Here is a 25,725-nt window from a genome sequence, read left to right on the forward strand (position 1 = left end):
TGTTTTATAATGATGTTATAAAACAATATTTAAAAAAATGTTTAATATTCCACGTGTCTTAATATTTAACGAAATCACATAAAATTGATAAAGAGAATTTCAATTAAATATTTTTAAAAACTGAGATACTTTCTATTTTTTGAATTGTTTTAGTTAATTAAAAATAAATTTTTATTGAGGGAAAATTAAATTATTACGAAAATTTAGTGCGCGTGCATAAAAATATTTCTAAAAAAGTAACTTTTAATTGGCATTAACAAAATCATTATCAGTTTTTGCTCTAAATACATTTATATCGGATAATAAGGGAAAATAATACAAAAAAAAAATTAAAAAATTATGCTACCTATAATATTTTGTAATTTTAAAACATAATATATTTTTTTTAATTTTGAAAATAATATGTTTCATTTTAAAGATATTTTATGTATTTATATTTTAATACAAATATGTAAAAAATTTCATAACTCAAAAGGAATAATTTTCAAAAATGTCTACTAGAGTCCATTGCCCTCTTAAAGATTTATTTTAGATTATTTTTTTATTTTTATGAATATAATTGTCTTTTATTTATCTGTTTTGACTCCAAACTACCTGGGATCAGTGTTTGTATACAATATGAATGAAGAAAATGTTCAGTTTTATAAATATTGAAATAGACGAACGTAACATGTGATAAAAATCAATTATACTTGATATTATCCTAATTTTTTAACATTTATAAATTGGCTTTTAATACAAATTTATTTGACACCTAGGAAGATAAATTTTTTTTTTAATCGACAAACTTGCGGTCCACTCTCAGTTTAGTGGCCTTAGTCAGCTGCCTAACCTGCCTTGTTGAAAGTACGCCATTGCTAAGCATTATTTTCCACTGGCTCTCTGTCCAATTATCTATCTAGTACTTACTATACTTTGAAGCATTTTTGCATCATACAGTTTACAGATAGAATCAAACTTATAACCATTATAGTGTCACGTGAATTCGCATATTACCAAAAGTTGCGATGGGGAAATAAACACCACTGGCTCTCTGTCCTACAATCTACTTAAATATTTTGAAACCTTTTTGCATCATACAATTTACAGATAGAAACAAACCATAGTCATTATAATGTCACGTGAATGCGGACTTTTCCAAATGTTGCCATGGGGAAATAAAAAGGGAATTTTCTTCCCGAGGCTAGGGAAGAGAAGAAACTCGTTTCCACAGCTTTATTACCTTTTCAGCAAGTGCCTTCTTGCAAACTGTTGCGATCGAGCTGTCACACCGGTTTCGCGAAGGCTGGCATCATGAGCGTGATGGAGGTTCTCTTCGAGTTGCTGGTGGTGTTGATCAAGACGTTGGGCACCGTCTGCGTTTCTCTTTTCCGATGTGTGATCCCGGAACCTTTCAAGTCGGTGAGGGAGAAAGTGATTCTGGTGACCGGATCCGCCGGAGGACTGGGCCGGCTGCTGGCTCAGAAATTTGCTCTATTAGGTGCCAAAGTTGTTCTGGTGGACATTGATGAAGTAAGTACCTTAAGCCCAAAATGGCATATATGTTTTGACTTTTAGCAATTCCACATTGTTATGGATACCCGCCTCACTGAAATGTCAGTTACTGATAATAGAAAGAATTTTAACCCCAAACTGCAGAACCGGATTTAGAGTCTCGAAATGCTATTAACCCCTTGACTTCGAATTTTTTAAACTTTCTAATTGGATGGAACATCCTAGTTGGGACATTTATTATCTATTCCTATAATAATATAAGGGCGAAATGTGAAGCGTTTTTTAAAGTGATTTTTTTTCTTTTTTTTTTTGCATTTTGAATTATTTAATATTTTTTGCTGAATTACAGACTTAAAAGTTCAATTATTCGATAGGTGAGTCAGACTCGTCACTGTATGGGAAGGGGTTAAGTAACTTTCACAACCCACCTTTCAAAATAAATTTTTCTTTTTATTGATTTTAATTGAATCTCTTGTTAAGCAAATCTCACAAACTAAGATAAATAAGTCACTTTCGAGATATATACTTTCAGTACCGTGATTCATTTTCATGATATGTATTTTTGATATCTTATTTATTTAAAAAAATGCTAAGTTAATTTTAAACAAAATAGTGTTTTTTAAACTACATGATTTTTAACACAATTAAAACATTATTTAATTATGTCATCGAATATTTTGTTATAAAGCGATATATCTTTTAGAGATAAAGTATTGTAATACAAGACCATAAAAGGTAATGGGAAAATGTTGTTAAAAAGTGTGATTGTTATTACTTTCAATTATAACCATACTTGTTTTTAATCTGAATAATTTCGTGAAATATTTGCCCGAGTAATTACACCAAAAATATGGGGGGAAAAATCTCGATTTTTTTTAAATTTTGAGACTTTTGGCAGTTGTCTACTTTATCTGAGTGTTAATTATGCCATGCTGAACTGTATTTTTTTTAATTTAACTTAATTATTCCTTCTATTATGGAAATGTGTTTTCCTATTGATTCATCTGAGAGTCTATAGAAAATCTCAATGTTTATGGATAACCATTTTTGTATAAAACTATAACGTCTATGAATGGCTTCTTTTTAGATTTTGAAATGTCATAATTCTGTATACGAATGTGGCAGTTAAAAAGTTTTTAGAACTTATTTTTATTAATGAACTTAAAAATAAACTAATCTTTTAAATCGGAAATCGTGGAATCAATGCAAAATTGCAAAGCATAAGATTTTTAAAAATTTTCTAACTCGAACTTTAATTATTTTTATTTTAATGTTTACAAATTTTCGAAATAATCGTACTATTTTGCCATTCACTGAAGCTAAATGTCATTGTATTATTTTCATTGCTTATTTGTTTGACACATATTTCTTGTAAAAAATTTTATACTAAAGGTCTGATGAAAACGTGATTTCAAAGAGTATTCGTTAGCGTTTATAATACATTTCAGGATTTATAATTGTTATGAAATCTTGTTAGCATCGTTTTCTTAAATTCGCCATCTTGTGGCGTCATTCGTATAAAATCAAGATTTGATAAAAATTAAATTCTAAAAAATTTTAAATATATTGTCTTCTCAATACACAACTTATCTCAGAATGTGGACGCTTCAGTAACGGAGTGAAAAATCTTTTACAGAATTGCAACTTTTCAAAGAATGAAGTTAACTTAAAAGGTTCAAAAATAAGTTTTTAAGACTGTCATGTTGTCTTTAGGTGTCGGTGCTTTTTACAAATATTGAAGACTCTTTTATCTCCCTCCATTCTCAAAATTAATGAACACAACTGCATTCAATTGCACATCCATTCAATTATTTAGGCCTAGTTTTGAAAATGTTCGGAAAGTGGTATAACAGATTAAAAACATAATGCTAAAACCAGATTTAGTTCACTTTGTTTCTATCGTGCTACTGTTTATAGAGTAATGTTAACTAAAATTGCAGATGAATTTAATTGTCATTGTTTAGACATTTATATCAGTCAGTAAAATATCAACCAAAAATGTATAATAGAATAGAATGGAGAATTATACGTGCGAATAATAGAAAATATTTTTTTAAATTCTGTCTTTTAATTAAATAATCAAAATTGTAATCTAAATTATAAAATTTTGTTCGACTTGAGATTGTCGTTAAAAGGACAAGATGGTTGTATTATACATATCATAAGCCGCTATATTTTCTTATTGTATGTTCTCACGAATAAGTAAGCCTTAGCGACTTAGTAGACCTTCCGTGTTCGCGAAGTTGGTATGGTGTAAGAGTTTGCAGAGAAAGTACCATTTCACGCTTTACTCGATATTTGAACCTGTTTCAATTCCATTCTCTAACAAACTTTGATGCAATTCCAAAATAATTTGCTAATTAGGTCATTAATGTCACCCCAACGGGAAAATTATTATCGTGCTTTAGTTTAACGTCTCGAAAGATACACAGCGATATTGAAAACAATCTATAGTGTGTGTTTTGGTTAATTCAAGAAAGCGAAAACGAATCCTTTATTGTAAATAACAAATAAATTTGGGATGAAAAAACGTCAAATCTTTTCTGTCAATTTTTAACCTCTTCTACAAAAAAATGTCCTTCTCGTGCATCGTATTATTGAATTTTTGAAATTTAAATCAACTTAGTCAAAGTAACGATGAATTGGATACGAATCGCTCCGACAAGTTTCAGTATCTCTGGATCCCTTCACATTCTAATATGGATTGAAACATCAAAGATGTGCGATCTAATTACAAGGCTAAAGACGGTCATTCACGATCACTCAACGCCCGCCAGAGAAGGAAAGGCAATTGAAACGGAGGACCCTGGGATAAGTTACCAAACTGTGTTAATTTCCTCTTAGTAAAGAGGGACTGGGACTTTAGGCTCAATGGCATGGTGGCATTTGGAATGGACACTCACTGAATGCGGTTGTGAATAGGAGACTTAAAGTGCACTGTATCAAAGCATTCACCATGACCGAAACTGGCCTGGAATGCTCCAGATTGACCGATTTTAAAAAAATAGTATACACATGTAAAAGACAGATTGACATAATTTCAATAAAGAATTTTTAATCGTATTTTATTCATGTTCTTTAAAAAATGGAATTTTTCTTTATAAATAAGTCAAAACAAAATTGTAAAAGCATAAGGTGTTAATTATCTAAAACTGCATTTTTAATTTATAGTAGATATTCATCGAATATTTGGTTTTTCTTTCGTATTATATTCATTGTCACTTCAATTAAATATTGCATTCCTTGGCTCCTCATATTTTTAGTTTCGTTCTGATCTCATTTCTGATGAAGAAATATTCCATTTTATTTTTCAGAATACTATTAAAAACATAGGGAAAAAGTTTTTAAATATATCTTTTAGTCTTTATAACTTGTTAAGAATTATATTAAATTTTATGGAACCGCATAATCCATTTCCAATCGCAGATAATGTCTATTGTATCAATCATAATTGAATAATTTATTATTAGATTCTGAAGATATTAAAATATTTGTAAGCGAAAGAGCACATGTATACAAAATTTCAACTCTTGTACTTGATAAAGTGAAAGGGAAATTTGATTTCAAACTTAAAGCGAACCAGGCTAAAATAAAAGAATTATTTTTTGAACTTCACTCGCAAAGAAATTCATCAAATTCTCTTCATCTATTTTTTTTCATTGCTATAATAGAATATTTTATCCAAGCTTCATAAACGAGAAAACAAAAACGAAAATTGCTAAAAATAAAAGCAGAGCAGATGGCTTTAACTAACATGAACGAGAATCTATTTTTCTCGAAATCCTTGACATTAGACGGTCTCTGACAGCATTATGTCCTTCTTTACAACTGGTAGACATGTTGTCAGCAGAATAAAACACAATTGGCAACGTGACGTCGGTTTTTAATATGCTGTGAGTTTAAGTTTCAGGTTATTTAGAACCCTAGCCTCTTACTAATATCGCTAAATTATTCGCAAATAACATAATAAAGAAGTAGAAAAATAACAAGTTGCTGTTCCAAATTTGCAACAGATTAAATATTCGGCATCTTGGATATTTTTAGATTAAAATTTTATATAACCTTGTTGCATATATTTTGCATTTCTCGTCTTTTTGAATAAAATTTTCATCAAATATTTTGATTAGAATTTTAATGAATACCTTACTACAAAATAAGAAATTGTATTTCTTCATTAAAGGGTGTCCAAATAACTAATCAGTGAAATAAAATAATCATTCTCGATTATGTCTGACGTTGGTAAACAGCTTCTAGAAATAATATAATTATTACCAGTTTTTTACAAATTTAACTTCATGCACCTTATTACATTTTGGAATTCAAAATTATAAAACTATCAAATAACAAATCAAAAAATTAAGACTAACCTAAAAATCGATGCACTTAAAACTATAAGCATATGCGAAAAATATATAATTAACATAAATACAATTTAGTTACAAAAACACACAACTAACCTAAAAACAATTGATTTACATTGTAACCTGAAATAAAACAAAACAGCGAGTCTGTGTTTCTTTAACCCTCCAAGCGGCAACCCCGGAAAAAGACGGAATCTTTACTGCCTTCAAAACGGCGGACCCGTCTATAGACGGAAACAAAAACTCCCTTAAAACTGTCACTGCCCGTATTTTTACGGGTTCCAGTTTTTCCCTTCCCCCAATCTCAAGCTGTGAGATAATGAGAAGGGAATGTGAGATAAGGAAAAGTGAATCGTTATCAGTGGACGATATGATTGATGTCTTCCTGCTCGCGCCGTTTTAAGCATTTTAAAACCTCGCTTACGTTCTGAGGCGTTACTTTTGAGATTTTGATAATAATTACGTATCCAAAATGAAATTTAAATAACGAGAATAAAATTGAACGTATGAAAATATATACCTGGAATGAATACATACATAAACGTATTATTATTAATAATTTGAAACATAAGATTTTAAAGCTTTCTAGCATAAGAAAATAGTTAATGTAAAAAATAAATAAAAAATATAAAATTAAAATTTGACAAGTTTCTTTTTTATAACGTGCTTTCATTTAAGGATTTTAGAATTGACATTGCTTATGCAACTTATTTTTGAAAATAAGGCACTAAACTTATTTACAGAATTTACTTAACGAACGAAACTTTTTAACTTTTAATGAATTATTTTTTTTAGTATTCATTAATAAGTGTATTTCAAAACGGGGTGATATATAGAACCAATATATTAAAGTGCGATTTTTCGGAAAGATTAGTATTTGTTACATTAAATCCTTATTTTTATAACGTAATAAACTATATATGAAAATTGAATATTTGTTTCATTCTTTAAACCTTATAGAATTTCACACTCTTTGACGAATTCGAACAAAAGTGTAAGCATTGTAGAGATATAAGTTTCATTGTTTTTATATTTTTCCTCTGGTTTTTAATAATATTTTCAAAGTTAATATAAGCTCAGTTTTTAAAGGTTCTATTTTTTGTATCGAAATATTAATCTTATTTCACTGTACAATCTTATATATACATCGCACGATTCTGCTTATATGAAACTGGTTTATATTGACATTTTTACTCTTAATGCTGAGTAATTTAATCCACGAATTTTAATCCACTTGAAAGTGAGTGAATGTGTGAGTTAAATGTGAGAATTAATAATTTTAAAATTGTTGCCATTATTTTAACTCCTTGATCTAATTTTATCTCATATGTTAGCATTTAAAAATTTTTTAATGCGTACAACTGGCATTTAGACTATTTTCTTCTCCTGTTTGGTCAGTTCGAGTTCACTGGATGTGATTTTTAACAAACAAGACGGGATATGATCTTTGTTTTATTTTATTTTTGATCACGAGAGTAAAAAAAATTCGGAAACTCCCACTTCCATGTAATTTGAAATTCTTTATTCTTAATTACCTTTAGCCTCACATTTTCATTTTTTAAAAACAGAACTAGTTTGAACAAGGGTGTCAGACATGAAGGTCGCTTGCGAATATTTCTATTAAAGTAGCGAATATCTCTAATAATGAATATGAATGTTCGTATTGGCGATCTCCAGATCAAACTGTTTGACTTAGAGAGAACACACTTCGCCATTAAATAATTAGAAAACTGTTAATGTTCACCTCGAGAGGAAATTTTCAAAATTTTAATTAGAACTTCTGTTAATTAAAAATTACTTAAAATTTTACCATTTATCAGCGATATAATCCGAAATTATTCCAATACAATTTATACAATGTGTCATTTATACATTTGAATGTATCACCAAGAAAATTCATTCTTTGAGGTAAAATTAAGATCTTGAACTTTTAGTGTCTTATTTATTGAGATGCTAATTAAGGAGCATTCTCTTCATCCACATGGTTAATTTGTATTTCAGTAAAGAAATTTTTACCCCTTTGCTTTTAGCTTAGATCTTTTTAACATTTTAACTAAATCATCATCAATGGGTAAAAAGCCGGAATGAAATATAAGGATAACAATGAAAACGGTAAGTTTCAATTCAAAAATAAAATATATTTTTAAAATATGCTAAAATATTTTTAATTAAATTAAAAGTGGGAAAAAAATTTGAATTCACAATTAATGTACAAATTATTTTTCTACTGTGATATTTTCGAATAAACTTTAAAATTTTAATAATTTTTATTAACCCTTTAAAGGGCCTTTTTTCCCTAGTCATGTTGGAGTAAAATGTTTTTAAAATTAAGATTGGCCTAGGAAAAGTAATTCATTCAACTTATTAGATTAATTTAATCTGATTTATTAATTAATTTTTCCAATTAATAACTAAGAAATAAATCAAGACACTTCATTTTATTTGAGATAAACAATTGAAACCTCTAACCTACAATTGAAACCTTATTGAAAAATTCGTAAGAATTTATGCCAACTTACATAATTTTATTCAAAAATTGTTGAATTTGGTGATGAGCATACTTCCCTTGTCCCTTGAAAGGGTTAATTAAAATTTTAAAGAAATGATTCCCACTGTCCAAAGGTGCATGTAGGTGCAGATTTTGGTAATTCTATTTCAAATTGTCGGTCTGAAAAGTACCAATACAACCAGACAAATAATGACACACACACTTGTCCATCTTTATTATTAACTTAGACGAATGTTTGTGCGTGGCGTCTATTAGAGCTTCCATATATATCTTAATGGAATATGCATCTTAGAAAATGAAAATGTGTAAAATGTGTTTTTTTTTTCTGAAAATTTTTAAAAATTATGAATTAAAAATAAAATGAGATTTTGAAGTGTATTCCATCATAACTTTCAAAATTATTACAGAATAAGAAGGAATTTTTGGAAATTTTTATTGAATAAGAGATATGAGAAATCATCTGAGTCATTTCAAAAATTAAAAAGAAATATTCAGTATATACATAAAACTTTATTGCTGAATGATTCTATCCCCTGTATTTAGAAATTTAATAAGCCTGATTGGTTTCAACAAAACAGGTTTTGCATTAATTGAAGTTTGTTCACTCCCGTTTTAAATTAAGGAATTACTGTCAAGGAGCTGACAGAAAATTCAAAAAATCTGCAATACAGAATGGTACAATGAGTCTGCAATAGTATGAATTATATGACTATCACAATTTGAAATTTCAAGATGTTTTGCTGAAGAAAACATTTAATTAAAAATTTTACATTGGCTAGTAACCCCGACATAACACATGTGCTGATCACCAAAAGCAATAAATAATGTAAAAGTAATAAGTAAAAAAGATCAATGTAATTGTATTTGCAAAGCTTTTAAATTCAGATTTTTCTTTTTAATGATTCGTTTACCCCACGGTTTGTCGTTATCCGATTGCAAAATAGTAAGAGCTTTGATTCTAACCCGAAAAACTTAAAACTGAGATTTTTCAAAAATTGTAATTTATTTTAAAACAGTACTTAATATTCTGTAGGAACTTGATTTGAAGGTATTCAAAAAATTCCAGTTGCAAATGGTTAATTATGAGTCTAAATAATCTGTATTATTTGAGTCATTTTTCCAGGCCAAATTTGTATCATGAATATTAGAAAGAAATATTTTGACAATTATTTTTATTTGTTACAGTCATAAGGCGCATCGACCAGTTATTTAGCATTACTGAATAACTGGCCAATTAGCTTTGCCAATTAAATATTGTAAAGTATATTTAATTATAAAATTTTAATAATGCAGATAAATACTGAAAATCGATATATTTGAAAGTGAAACATTGCATGAAATTCCCTAATTACACAATTTCTTTTTTGAATACTGAAGAAACAAAGTTATAACGTAGTGTTTCTTATCGCAATTAATGTTTTAAACATGCATTTTAAAATATTAAAATAAATTGGCAATGCGCTGAAAGGGTTTTTTTTTTTTTTTTTTTTTTTTTTTTTTTTTTTTTTGAAATTAAATCACTTGCAGGTAAATGTCGAGAAATAATTTCACAGTACTACGGAATAAAATAATTTGCGAAACATATTGCAATGAAAAAAATATTAGACGAGGACTTTCAATTTATAAAAACTAGACTAGTATCAAAATAAACATGATAATAACTTATTCCTAACATAAATTTTATGTATTGTTTTATAAAATAATCGAAAAACCTCTAAAAAAACCAATCACATTTTTGCATTTTCAATCGATGTTATTGTCAATCTCTTCCTAAGCACTGAAAGAAAAATGCTACGATAAGAAACACCTGCTACTCACAGCATGAAATTTGCTAATCACTTCCCACCTGCAGCGCTGAACTGACCGCAAAAGGGGAAAGCAATTCTTTTGACCAAACCGCGACATTTTTAAGGTTGAACCTGTTATTCCGACGTGCCGCTTTCGGTAAGGATAGCAATCTGAAAGCCGCCGCCAGGAGGGTTAAAATCAAGTCAAGTCTATTTTATTTATTTATCGATCGAGATTGAGATAGCTACAACAGTATAATACATATATTTTTTTAACTTTTAATTAAAATGAAAACACGGTTGTCAACAATCAGAACACACTGCGCATGCGTGAATTTTCAAAGCCAGTTGGGGTAACACAAATGCGTGAATTTCTTACGCCAGTTAGGGTAACGCAATGCAGATTAGAAATTTTTAATTTCCTTTTATCTGTTTTATTTTAATTTAAAACTACTTCAGAATGAATACTAAAGATCTATTAATTAACAATGTTTAATTTTAAATGCATCAAACACCAAGAAAATAAACAGTATCCTTTGAAATAATCGGTCGAAAATATATTAAGCCAAACCTAATTAGTGTGGGGAAAAAAGCTGACCTTACTCATTTTTGGCGGGATTTGGCATCAGATTTTTAGCGGGAAAGTTAGTTTTTAATTAATAAAAAAATTAACCACTCAATTAACCGGAAAAATTAGTAGCCTATGTCCTATTCCAGACTATAATCTCTGTGCTAAATTTCATCCAATTCCGTTCAACCGTTCTGGCGTGATTGACTAACAAACATCCATCCATCCATCCAAACTTTCACATTTATAATAGTAGTATGGATATGGAGAAAGTATTATAATCAGCAAAATATTCGAAATCGTGGTTTGGACGAATTTCCACGTCCCACACCTCCCTGAATTCAAAAAAATACATTTTTCGCGATATGTCTATCCGTCAGTCTGCAAAAAAGATAACTCAAATACGCTTTGAGCTGAAATTTAGTATATAACCTTTGTACCAAACTAGGTTTTTACCAAATTTTGAGCAAAATCCGTTTAAAGGATGTCTTGCTACCCGAATATAAGTTTACACGATAACTGTAAAACGAAGAGAGCTAGATGAATAAAATTTGGTATACAGACTTAACATTTATAATAGATGCCTATCAAATTTTGAGCCTAACGAATGTCTGTCGGTCTGCACTTTCAGAAGCATGTAAACGCGTTAACTTAATTATATTAAATTTGGTGTGTGATTTTGTGACTGAAATGATTGTCAAATTTTGGTTTTAATAGATTGGGGGGGGGACGTGTAAAAAACGCAAACTCCCTTTTATTATAAACTACACTAGGGAATTTTGAGAAGAAAATTCCCGCTAGTTTCATTAACAGGTTAATTGATGAGACTTTTGTGGGAGAAAAAATGCATCTCTCCTAATGAGGTCCCACAAAAAGGCACCTGTTCTGCTCAAAGGGCATCTCGAGATTCGCGATGCCTGGCTAACTTCTCGATTGCGAAAACTCCCCATCTGTCAAAATAGGTAGACATTTGACGGCCGGGAAATAGCAAATCTGACAGCCATCATTTTTTAACGCTGGCAAATTCATCAAAGTGACAAACAAATGTGTGTCTTTTTTCGCAATAAACTTGAGTTTGAAGCATTTTTTTTTCTGGTAATTGCTTTAAAAGTGAGTGAATCGAGGTGAATATGCAGGCCAAGGAGAGGTGCCGGGTAGTCGGATTCTCGTATAGTGTTTACTTCCTATAAAATCGCTCCTGACTGACAACAATGAACTTTACTGGCTTGGGAAAAAAAGCTTTTATCCTGTCAATGGCTAAATCTCAAAGCTGTTGTCTTTCATGACAGATTATTTGTTCTTCTGGATATTCTGTCTACCATCTTTCGGGTTTTGAAACCAGGCTATAGAGCCCCCACCCCACCCCTCTAACAATAAAAAAAAAAGTTAAAGTTATCGCTATTTTTTATTGGAAAAAGAATAAGTACAGCATTTATTCTTATTTAAATAGTCATATTTGGATCGAATTTGAATGTCAATGAATAAGTAAAATCATTATTATTACTTTGAGGCACAGTAATTAAGAAAATGTTATTCCAGATTTGATAATCCCCCTTTTTTTCTGGATAAAGAACCGTATTGAAAATGTTTGAAATCTCTGAAGAACACTTTTAGAATAGATCCCCCCCCCCTTGAATCGGGATAAATAGAAATGTAGGGGTAAAATTTACTTCATGCATTTTAGCATTTAAAGAATAGATCAATATTAAATTTTGAACGAAATCCGGTCTGAATTTTCGCATGCATGTACAGGAGAAATAAAATTCAGTACGCTATTCTAACATTCAAAGAGTAGATATTTGTCAAACTATGAATAAAATCTGTCAAATGATTGTCTATCGATCTGTAATTTTGAAAGAAAGTAAAACTCGACGTAATCATGAAAAAAAAAATGAAATTTATGAAACGGCTTTATCATGAGTTGAGATCTATGTCTGATTATCAACCAAAGGGTTAGCCGTCTGTGCATTTTCATGTATATAAACTGTATAACTCGAAAAAGCTATAATTTAGGTGTCTGAAATTTAGTATGTGGTCTCTTTTCTAAAATTACAATTTTGTCAGATTTTCGTTTCAATAAATTGAAAAAAAATGGGCATCCATAATTCATATTAGCGCTCCTTTACTATACCACTAAGCACACAACTCTTATATGTAGAAATAAAAATCTGAGCACTCTTAGTATTGGCGGTCTTGGCCAATGCCGACAATTTTTACATGGAAGGAGGAGAAATAACTTTTTAGGGAGTGTGCGAGAAAGGTTTGGAGAGACCACTTCTGTTGATTTTATTTACTTCGATTTTATTTCATAATTGTGTCCGGTGCCAAAATTTCCAAAAGATGGCGCTGATTAGCACCTTGAAGTGTGAAATAAAAGTTTCATCTTTTCAGAAGCTAATTATACCGTTATATTTTCAGATTCAAAAAAGCCAGTTTTAATAAATCAATCAGTTGTTTAGTATTTACAATTATATGCATAAATAAAATTATTTCTGCTGAATTTTTAATCTCATTTAAGTAAGGATTATTGAAAGTTAAACTCGTCTGAAATTCGCATCAGATCTTCTCATCCGATCTCTAAACATTACCTGAGCTTAATTATCTCAGATAATCTCATTTATCTCTTAACATTACTAAGCCGATAATTGAGCTTCCTGAAATATTAATCATAAAATATTGTCTTATCTCATTTTAAAGGAAAAGAAATGGAATTTTTAAATATAGCTTGATTGTAATTTTTCAATATATTTAAAAAATATTATGATTGCAATATTTTTTAAATATAGCTTGATTGTAAATCAAGCTTGATTAGTATTTTATCAGAACGGCTCGATTTTATCTAAAACAAAACTTTAACAAGATCTAACTTCACTATTTTTTTTTCCTCTTCGAGATTCGGTCATATAAAATTATGAATGAATATGAAATGCACTCGAAGCACATCGGCGTGTCCACAAGAAAAGACACGAAGCCTATCCAACCGTGAAGGTCATAAGCGTGAAGTTCTTGACCCGACAATATAAACACTTGTCATATTTGATATTCTCTTGTTTCTGATATACCCAGCGTTGCAAGGGATTAAAATAATTCCTTTTCTATCAATAGAAATAAATTAGCTATTCAGATCATTGTCACGAACATATCCTTTAGTATATTTTTCAGGGCGAAATGTAAAGAGCTTGTAACTTTATAAAGATTACAATTATCACATATTAAATCAGCTGTTAGAGGTCTAAGACCCATAATCAAAAATTTAAAAATCTTCAATATTATTACTTTATCGAATTTTAACGCTCACTTAAATGGATCTTTTGAAAATATACTCCTTTTTAATGGAAAAAAAAATCCTTTCTTTTATAGTGTTCAGTATCTTTTTAACTAGCCGTCTTTGGCTACCAGCTGATTTGTCAACAACATTGGGTGTGTTTAGTTTCAGTTAAATTTCTTATACATAATTCCGTCAACAAACTGTTTATTGCATGTAACATGGGAGTGGCATCACATTACCACTCCCTTTTTATAAAGATATTGCCATGTTATTTTAATATTCTTACATCTGTTGTATCGATTACATACATGAATCATCCTAACGGAGTTATATCACATATCATATTGCTATATATTAAAAAAATATGTTATCTTTTCATATTCATCATATAAATTATTTAGATATTAAACATAATCTTTCGTCTTTAGATTTCTATAGTACTGGAAAGTCATGCGGTTAAATATTTGATAAAAGTATAAAAACGGTTTGAATTTCAGCGCAGCAATCAAATTTATTGTTAAAAAAATGATACTAAAAAAGTAATTTTTTAAAACAAAATTCAGAAAATTTCCGCACCTAAATTAATATCATTGAAAAGATGCAATTTTACATTTTAAAATGTTGTAAGAATTTTCTTACTGCAATTATACTTTCAGGAGTTATCACGTAAAAACTCTAAAATCTCGCTTTAATTAAAATTCTTTTTTTTTTTTTTTTTTTTTTTTAAGATTTCAAAAAATACCTCCGAAGAACGTATTCCCACCGCCAAAATAATCTGACAAATTTTGCAGCTGTCGGTCAAACTGCCTGTTTGTATAACTTGTTTTTTCAAACCGCCTGTTTTAAAAGCATACACAAGCATTTTTCTTTATGAATGAAGACCAAAGTAGCAATATCAGATGCTCAATTTTAAAACTTCATAACTAAGAAAATATACATATTGAGCCGTATTGCTTCTTAAAATTTCTCAGTAAGGTAGTTATTTTCCATAAATTATTGAAAATTTTCAAAAATGATTCGAAACTTTATATTACGAGTGGCAAGTCGGTGGCAAATAAGATACAGTACACTCCCGATTATCCGCGGAATTGGGTGGCGTGGCCGCCGCGGATAACAAAAATCGCGGATAATCCGAAAAAAGCTAAAAACGGGTATAGCAAAAAAGAAAACAGTCATTCCAACTTTGAAAAATCGTTTTATCTACAATAAAACGTAAAATAAACAGCAGGAAATGTTTAACTAACGCTTAATATTTTATTATATCACTCAAAACTAACCTAAAATGCATTTTGTTAATGAAAACAGAAAAGTGCTTTGTATTTACGCGAGTCGTCAAGGATACACAGAAAAATTAATACATATGTACTGTTTTAATACTGTAATATATTATGTAATTACAAAAGCATAACTGTAAAACTACACCTTTTTGAAGAAATCAGTCAAAAAAAAAAAAAAAAAAAAAAAACTTTGTGCGGCAGGCGCGGATAATCGGGAGTCTACTGTATTAAACAGATATATCTTCGTTCAGCAAGTATAATTTTTTAAATATGGTTCTTAGTTTCTAATTCATAATCTATAATATAAACTGTTTCAACTTTGTTGTATGCCTTTTAGTATTGTTTTCAAAATCTTAAGAAAATTCGGACAGTACTGAAGATTTGAATAGAGTAAAAAATATTTCTGAATTATCGTTTTCACATAAATTATCTAAAATTGCAAAGCTGCGTTTTGCTTATTATTAGAACAAGAGTCTCAACAATTCTAAGAATACGCAAATGCAGTCGAACTGTTGAGTTTTCATTTGAAAGTTTTATGTCTTGCAATGCAGTCAATTCAGATAAAGTTCATTTAACAAATGCTGTTTAAACGCTAACAAGCGCAAAAAAAAAAAAAAAAAAAAAAAAAAAAACCCGGCATGTTTTTTTTTTTTTTTTTTTTTTTTTTTTCCCTTTTCTAATGTAAAAAATGGATCGAACCAATAACTCTACATTAAAAAAAAAACAGTAGTTTTATATGCTCCCCCCCCCCTTACAACAATCAGATGTTATTTGATAAAGTAGAAAATATTAGGTACTTTTTTGAGTAATTTGATGCTGGGAGCGATAGAAACATTTCATAACTGGTTTATATCTATAGAAACACTAGACCGAAAATTTGATTAATTTAATCCAAACTATTAAATAGAATTTCAAATTCTGCCAATAAATATGGCGAAACATAAAATATATGGAGTATTGGTGATATTTTATTAAATATTCAATTCCTTATTAATAAAAAAAACTTCTATATTTCCTATATATAGGAGAAACTATTTTATCTTTAGCATCAACATTCCTATTCAATGAAAATGTTAACTATTTTGAATCATTTATTTTCTCATTTGAAATTTTTCTTTGGACGCAGTGACTTGATGCTAACGTCTTAGCCTCGTAGTCGGAGTTTTCCCAAGTTCGAAATACGACCCTATCAAATGCGTCGTATATTTGATGCATGTTAAAGATGACATCGAAGAGCAAGCCTTCCCCAATTGGTATGGAAGTTCTACTCGGGCATCATTCACGTCATCTGACCACGATTTAAATTGTCATTCATGTTGCGTGAATAAGGGACACTAAATTAAGTTAGCTGAGTTACCATTCGCAATAATTTTTATATTGATCTTCAAGGTGTATTAATAACTTATGGAAAGTAATTTGTTTTCATCGATTTTTAAAAATAATTTTACACAGCTGATAATTTTTAGAGAAACTACGAAATTTAACAAATATTTTGTGCAGCGACTGCATTTTATTTAAAAACAAAGCATACAATTATAAGATATCAAAATATTTTATAAATAATTATCCTTTTACATTGAATATATTATATATATATTTTTATTTACTTGTGCCATTAAAGGCTAAAAAATTTAAAAAAATTTCGCATATGACATAAACTCCACGTATAGATCGATCAATAGCTGATTAAATATTAACTGTTAAATATTTAAAGCTGATTAAATATTTATTAACAGTTATAACCATTTGTAACGTTGCAAGAACATCTTTACTAATGCTGAAATTTAAGAATTTTTAATGAAGATTTCGCTGCAATTAAACATTTATTTTCTCATTATTAAATGACATGAAAATATTTTTCTTTTTGAGTACCGGCAAATGGATAAGCTGGTTCTGATGCAAATTTTTAAGAAAAATAAAAGATGACCAAAATAAATCGATATTTTTTTTAATTAAAAAAAAAACTCGACAGATTATCTTGAAAAATGTTTGACGCTTTACATGGCAAGTTGTCTGATGCGAAGTTAAATCAATGAGAAACGAAAAGATTGAAAGCAAAGTCCTAAAACTGATGCAGCTATTTTACTATCACGCTAATCTTATTTTTGAAATAATCGCCTTTGTCGACCAGCTGGTTCACCTAAGATATTGATAAAATTTAATTTAAATCGTTTTAATATAACTTCATATCCATCAGACTGCCATACATTAAAGTTTTAATATTTAGAATTGTATTGTTAAAAAAAATCCAAAATGCAAGGAAAATTTGCACGATACTTAAATTCATATCATTAAAAAGACAAAATTTTAAATTTAAATAATGTAATTTTTAAGCAATAATATTTTCAGAAGATATCATTGAGAGATGTTAAAATCCAATTCAGTTCTTTAAGATAAAATAAACGTCCCCAAGTGCGTTTTCCTACCCTCCAAGATGCATGTAAGCCAAATTTCATAGCTATAGATCAAACGATCTGATAGAAAAAACACCAATGTACAAGCGCACACACATGTAAAACACTTGTTTCTTTAATATGAGTCGAGATCAACTTGTTGTTAGATAACTTACCTTAAATTTGTGGTGAATTTCCAATTAGGCGGACTAGGCAGATGCCTATGTTGGGGAAGGGGATGATGGAAGACATAGGCAGATCAATTTGAAAATGTTATTCTAATAGCCAAATAAATTTTTAAATGTTATTAACTAGTCTCCATATAATTTGAAAAAAAAAATGAAAATATGTTAATATAAGGTTATATTAACATTTGCAAATATGTTTATTTTTTATCTATTTCATTGCATTCACTTTCATTACAGTATTCTTGTTTAATATTTAGTTAAATAACAGTGTGTGTAGATGTGGATGCTGAGCAGTCACGGGTATAATAAATAAAAATTTGCATATTTTCGCTAAATTACTGAATTTTAAATAACTTTTTTTTATTTAAAAATGTTAATTATAGTTATTACAATCCCTTTATTTATAAAGTTCTTGAAACCTAACCAGTCATTCGCTTTACCTTTCTGCTGAAAGATGCCTCACGTACGTACAACTAGAAGTCATGCCGAAGACGTTCTTTCGCAAATTTTGAAGTTAACGCCCTTGAACCTTTTGAACTCCGTGAAGAAATTCCGCTGAGGCAATCTCCTTTTCTAAAAGCTACTAGGTAGTCGTTTTCTGCTAAGATTTTGTCATTTCCTCACTCTTGAAGTCGGTCTCCAACCTCGTATTTCTATATCATTAACAGCCTGTGCGTCATGAAATTTCTCAACATGCAGCTGAAGTAACTAACCTCAGTCCAACTAGATATTTCTCAAACAATTTGTTCAAAAAAGAGTGTTATACTTATGCTCGATAAATTATGAAGGCTAACTTTTAAATCAATTCAATGCGTAAGCACACGTGTGGGATCTTTTTGGTTTCCCATCTTTTCTATTTGTAAAATTATATATTTCTTTTGTATAGCGTATGGCACTTAATCATTTGATGGAGCTCTTGCTTTCACTTTCCAACATAAACAAACCACTTTAATTAGGTTTGAGTCTACTTTTTGACTTGCTTTTAGATACTATTCAAGTTAAAGAAAGGCACAAATTTAACTTGCAAATGAATCCGTTAAAAAAAACAATTTTGAAAGGCATTTAAAGAACAAAAAATAATTTGTTTCAAGTTGTTCAGTGGGCTTTGTATGTCTGTTGTGCTATGTTGCCACTCCACATATTTTTTATTAATAAATATGAATAATTTATATTTCAGATTATCTTTGAGTATCATAACGTTGTTGTTTTTTTTATAATTTTTTAAATTAATTTCTAATTTTATTTGAATGCGGAATTTAAATTCTAATGCTTAGAAAATCAACAAAGAATCTTTTTTAAACTCGCAGATTTTAATGTGCTTACTTAAAATCAATTTTCTCCATAACTATGAGGGCCGCGGTAGGCCTTCATAGTTATGGAGAAATGATGGGGTTTCGACTTCGGAACCCGAGTGTTTCGGGTTCGAGACCCGATTCTGTTGAAGAACCGTCGTGCAAGCGGGTCTGGTGCACTTTAAATCCCTCGGGACCAAACGCCCTTCCGCTGATGTGGTGTGGAAGTTTGGAGAGGTGGGTGCCATCTCGAGTGTCATCCTCGTCATCTGAGCGCGTTTCAAAATGACGCGTTCCACCGCAAAATAGCCTCAGAGTTGCTTTAAGACGGAACATTAATATAACTAAACTTAAACTCAATAACTATGCTTTCATGAACACAGACGAACATTACAAGCAAGAGAATCGCTCAATATTAAAGACATTATGCATGACAGTATAATGACAGAAAAAAAAAGGTACTTTGACTCGAATACGTATTAAAATTCGTTGACTTTAAAGAAAAATATTTTAATGGAATTGAGGAATCTTCATGTTTGTATGGGACAGGAAAGAAGAATGGAGGAGATGAGGGCAATTGACTGAAGAAAAATGAAGCGACTCATTTTCTACTTGGGTAGGAGAGGGTATCACATTACCCTCCTATGTGTGCTATCGTTTCAGATTTATCTAATCTCATGAATAGGGCGGAAATTTCAAATGACAATTTAAATATTTTTATGCAGAAGAAATGCATTTTGCATGTTGATTTTTAAAGGAATGAAATAAGTTTTTTTTAAAAAAAAAAAGAATGCAATGTTGCCGTTTTTCCTCGTTTCATAAAGATATATTTCAGATAGATACAACTATTTTTATGTTCACTAAAAATATTCATATATTCAAGGAAACTTTTCTAGTTTGAAAAGTTAATAAAGAAGCAAAAAAAAAAAAAAAAAAATGATTAGGTTATTTGAACTTCAAATCGGAATTTAAATTTTTAATGCGTAAATATAGAAAAGGATGACGCCGGGATGAGAAATCAAAATCCGTTGTCAATTTAAATAAAATGATATTTTCTGCATTCGTTCATTTTATCAATGAAAATTCAAATCATTGCTATTCTGAACTATCAACGTTAATTGAAATGCAATTACATTACTTTCTTTTCGGGGTTTATATAGAAAAAAAAATTTTTATGAAATTTACTTCAGTTTCTTATTAATACTATATAAAAAAAAATTTCTTGTTTCATGCTTTTATATATGATATTTTGTAAATGATTTCACATTCACATCTTGCTAGAAAATAAAGGAATAACTTCTGAAACTTTGTTCGTTTGTGGGTTTCAAGTAATATACTATTTTTATACTTTCAGAACTTAATTATCAGTTAATATTGTTGTCATTTTAATTTTGATCATATACAAGCGATTCTATTTGGTAGCGAATTTGGGGGGGGAGGGAAACTAATTGCAAATTTTCGTAATGTGGGTTATAAATTATTGAGTTTCGTAATGTTAAATAATTATGAGTTATAAAATGAAATAAAATTTGGAAAAAAAAAACGGGAATTAATAAAATTGGTTTGAAAAACATGCTTTTATTAGTGCGTATATAAATCAAAAGATTATATTTTTTTATGAGAAAGTGATTAAAAATCATAAAATTGCGAGAGACTGAAAATACTATAAGGAAATTAAACCAGAATGAAAACCATAGAAAACTTCTTAAAATTCATTAGAATATGACATTTATTCTAAATATATTTAAGATTCTGATTTGTTGAGAATATTTCTCCGTGCCTTACGCTTTTGCGGTTTTCTTTTGACTACCATGCTTTTTAGTTGAAAATATTTTCCTCTTTTGAGCGCTAATAAAAGCATGCCTTTAAAATTTTTATTCATTTACAGTAATACAAATAAAATAGACGAAACGACTCTTTTTTTTTTTTTTTTTTTTTCAAGCATTCCGTCTTTTCAGTCATGATTTCTCCAACTTTGTCCCAGGCGGATTGTTTGATTTCTTATCCTGGTAAAGATTTCTGTTATTTTCTAAAAGTGAAAACGAACGGGTTGTTATTGTTAGATAATACATAGAATGATTTCAGTTAATGGAAATCAAACTGTAATCTTTATTTTATTTATTACTAGCCGCCTTTGGCGACCAGCAGGTTCGCCAATCTTAATGTTCGTTTAAATTTTAATAATTAAATATTTTACGCAAATCCTACTTTAATAGATTCATCAAAATATTTTAAAACTTCAAATTTTGATAGTCATATAATTCACTCATAATATTATAAAGGCCTTCAGTCATAACGTAATATGTATCTCTCTCATTTTTTGTTAGCTCCCGTAGAATTTATGCTTTAAATTAAAGTGGAAAGAATTAATCTGCAATTAATATAACAATATTTTTTACTGAAACAAAGCATTTTTTTTAATAATATGATTACTGATAACAGAGTCACTGAGCGTTTAAACTTTATGGGCACTAAAGAATATCTTTCTTAATTTATGTAATATCTCAAGAATTTGTCAACAAAATTTTCTCGGATTCATCATGAACAGATCGATTCATTAACAATGTTTAATTTTAAATGCATCAAACACTAAGAAAATAAAATGAATCGTTTAAAATAATCGGTCGAAAACATGTTTAAAAAAAACCTACTTAAAAAACGATGTACTTAAAATTATAAGCATATACAAAAAAAAAAAATGTAACTAACATAAATACAATTTACTTACAAAAGCATGCAACTAACCTAAAAATAATTTAAATCATCCGTTGATTGTCATGTCAACAATCAGAACACAATGCGCATGCGTGAATTTTCTTCGCCATTTATGGTAACGCAAATGCGTGAATTTTTCTACGCCAGTTGGGGTAACGTTAGGCAGATTAGACATTTTTAATTTCCTTTATTCTGTGTTATTTTAATTCAAAAGTACTTTAGAATGAATCTGAAACATGGATTAATTAACAATGTTTAATTTTAAATGCATAAAACATTAAGAAAGTATACAGAATCGTTTGAAATAATCCGCCTAAAAATGTTAACCCTAGCCTCATTACTGTTGGGAGAAAAAAAAACTGAAGCCTTACTCATTTGGCGGTGGGGAAAATGGAAGATTTTTTGGGCGGGAAAATTAGTTTTTAACTAATAAATAAAATTCTAATTAAAAGTTTAAAAAAAGGGACCCCAGGTGCACATTCCCGACCTCTGAGGTATACATGTACCAAATTTGGTAGCTGTATGTCAAATGACCTGGCCTGTAGAGCGCCAACGCACGCACGCACACACACACACACACACACACACACACACACACACATTGAGCTTTATTTATAAGTATAGATTTATTTTTACAGCAATCTTAAATATATTCTCAGTGTTTCTCATCCCATTTTTTCTATCATTTTATTGTGAAGAAATTTCTACCCATTTTTCAGACTCAGAGTAATATACATTATTGAAATATCTTTTCAACTTGGGTCTTTTTTATTAACTTTTATCTACATGTAATAAATTATCTCATTGCATTTTGGAAAGATAAAGGGTTCATCTCAATTATTCATCTAGGCTAATAAAAGTAGTTGATATATATAAAAAAGGAATTCAAAATAACATAGCATAAATGCGTTAGGTTTGATACATTTGTCTTTATAATGTCAGATTTTTAAATTTATTCTTAATTAAAACAACGGATGTGTGTACAGGAGAATGTATTTAAAAAGACGAACCGTATCTCAAAATAAATAGCATGCTTGCAATTTCATCTGTATAGATATTTACCATAAATCCTACAGGTTGAAAGTGCTCGATGATGCCAGCATTTCTTGAGTACGCTACAAATTAATTTGCAAGCAGTATCCGGCTTACAAATATAATGATGAAAAATTATATCAACTAGCTCGATACTCGCATTTTGATTATGAATAAAAAATTTATGAAACATGGTTTGGCTTCTGAATTTAGCTATGGCAAATTAAATTTATCTCGTAATCTTGGAATACATGATCCCGCATTAATATTTCCGTTTAGAATCTTCTCCCATCATTTGCAATACCTTCGTTAAATCCTTTTAAATTTACAGAGCATTTTTACCTTTGATGGTTTCCCACAGTTTACGTTTTCCCTGCTTTATAGGGTCGCGGTGCCCTGGTGTTAAGGTCTCGGGTTCGAGACTTGATTCCACCGAAGAATCGTCATGTAAGCGGGTCTGGTGCACGTTAAAACCGTCAGGGCTAAACGTCCTCCCGCTGGTTTGGTGTGAAAGGTTGGAGAGGGGAGTGTCAGCTCAGGTGTCGTCCTCGTCATTTAATCGCGGTTCAAACTTACGAGGTCTGTCCCCAAGTAGCCCTAGTGTTGCTTTAAAACGGGACGTTAATATAACTATAACTAAAACTAAACTTCCCTGCTTTATTCTACTATCCATTTGGTTCTTTGAAAAGTGTAAAAGAGGAATAATACTCAATTCAATAGTAAAGGATAAATTTGCAGTAATTTTTTACGGTAAAAGTTTTAAAAAAATGTCTCCTGATATAAATATGAGTCTTCAGTAAAACTTTTTTTTTTTCATGCCTGATGCTTTATTGTAAAATATGTACTTTCTTTCATAGGTCCGCAACAATGAAACGCTTCAGAACATTAAATCGATGCAATGTAAAGCTTATGCCTACACCTGTGATGTCAGTAACGAAAATCAGGTCGAATCTTTAGCCGATAAAGTGTTTCGGGAGGTGGGGGATGTAGACATCCTCATCAATAATGCTGGGGTTTTGCCAGGAAAGCCACTCTTTGACCTGACCAATGCGCAAATAAAGAAGACATTTGCCATCAACTCATTGTCTCATATGTGGGTAAGTATAAAACTAAATGGTTGCTTTTGCTTTGCAGTTTATTCTGGACATTCAGAAGGAATAATGGTATTACGAAAGAAATAGCAAAATTTGAATTTTTATGCGCATTTTTTTAGATATTCTGAATATATATTTAAAGTCCATTCCTTGAAGTAGTGATATACTGTAACTTTAACTATATAGCCTTAAGCTATACAATAGTTCGGTCTATATCGGGCGATCCGGGAATCGGATAATGGATTTGAATTGTAGGCTGTGTGGTGCAAAGAAGCAAAAATAAATTATTGAACTTAGAAGTTGTGTAACAACTCAACTGCTTTGTTAATTTACTTTTGTTCGAGAGCTTGATATATGCATTAGCGTTACTTCTGTTAATCTTCGATCGTTATATTTAATGCCATCTAAATATTAAACGTTTATGTCATCTTGCTTTTAGTTTACTCATTTTAATAAGAACACGCCTAAAGTATGACGGCACGACTTCTTCAGTTTCGCTTGAGTCATTACAACTGTTATAAGTTAATAGATAAATCATAAAGAAGAATTTCAGTTACTACATCAAAAAAAAATTTTGAAGTTTTTAAAAATGCTTTCCAAACGTAAAAGGAAGTTGTTTCGGGCAGAGTAAGTGAAAAATGTCATGTGATAGTATAGTGGGAATGAAAAAAGTACATTTAGATGAAATATGCCAGTGAATGGGAGTAATTTATGGCTAAATACAATCAAAATCACTTGCAAGAGAAGAAGCCAAATCGCAGGTATTCCAATACATTTAGATAGCAGCTCGCAAGTTTCTTCTGGTGTCAAATTGCTTGTCAAAACATATTCTGATGCAAATAGCTTATTCCTCTGATTTTGACTCATGCAACTCCTCAGATTAAGAATTAGCTTGAAGGACAACAGTTCTCAAGTTCCGAAGAAGTGCTTCGAAGGCAGAAGGCATTGAAGGAATTGGTAGAAGTAGGCTGTAACCCATAGTATTCTTTGTATGAATGATGTCAAAAACGTATATTTCGTGAGTAGTTACTTTGAATTTTTTTAAAATATATCCTTCATTCTTATTCATAACATAATTTCAAGAAGTTTTTGACCTTATAATATTATTATAGGTTTATTACAAATAGAATAAATCAAACAACAGAGAATTAAAACAAATTTTAATTTTTTTACATATATTGCAATATTGTGACAATAATTTTGTGAGCAATTCAATAGTGTCGGTGCATTAGAAATTTATATATTTGAAATAAATTCTCCAATTTTCAGATGATTCGGCAATTTCTTCCTCGCATGTTGGACCGAGGCGAAGGACACATCGTGGCAATAGCTTCAGTTGCCGGCATCTTGGGTTGCTCCTACCTCGTGGACTACTGGTATGCAACTTCTTGATTATTGTGTACATATAATATATTGAAAAATATAATCCAAAATATTTCTATTGTCATACATTTTCCTTAATTTCTACAAATTTTACTGGAATTAAGTTATTAATGTAGATGAGTTTCTGACATAGCATTCTCATTTTCACTTTCTCGTATATGAAATATAGTTAAAGTATTGTGAATGTCAATAAATTCAAAGTTGAGATTTTGCGAATATCAACGTTTTAGATCCGAGCTCGAAAGGCACATTATTCGAAAATGTGTCTGACAAATATAATACAAAAACTCTTCCAGATAGAAGGGTAAAATTTAGTATACAGTCTTTGCACTCAATTTGTCTAATTTTGAGCAAATTTAAAGTT

General features: G+C 29.8%; 1 protein-coding gene across 1 annotated transcript in view; it reads left to right on the forward strand.

The window, feature by feature from the left end:
* Window positions 1-1,200: 1,200 nt before the first annotated feature.
* LOC129981840 (short-chain dehydrogenase/reductase family 16C member 6-like) overlaps window positions 1,201-25,725 on the forward strand; it is a 28,456-nt gene continuing 3,931 nt past the window's right edge. Inside the window, exons 1-3 of the mRNA XM_056092862.1 lie at window positions 1,201-1,512; window positions 23,742-23,981; window positions 25,248-25,354. Of these exons, the coding sequence (XP_055948837.1) occupies window positions 1,294-1,512; window positions 23,742-23,981; window positions 25,248-25,354 (566 nt within the window). The 5' untranslated portion in view covers window positions 1,201-1,293. The remainder of the gene's footprint in view (window positions 1,513-23,741; window positions 23,982-25,247; window positions 25,355-25,725) is intronic.

Source organism: Argiope bruennichi, chromosome 8, assembly GCF_947563725.1.
Source record: "Argiope bruennichi chromosome 8, qqArgBrue1.1, whole genome shotgun sequence".
Lineage (NCBI taxonomy): Eukaryota > Metazoa > Arthropoda > Arachnida > Araneae > Araneidae > Argiope > Argiope bruennichi.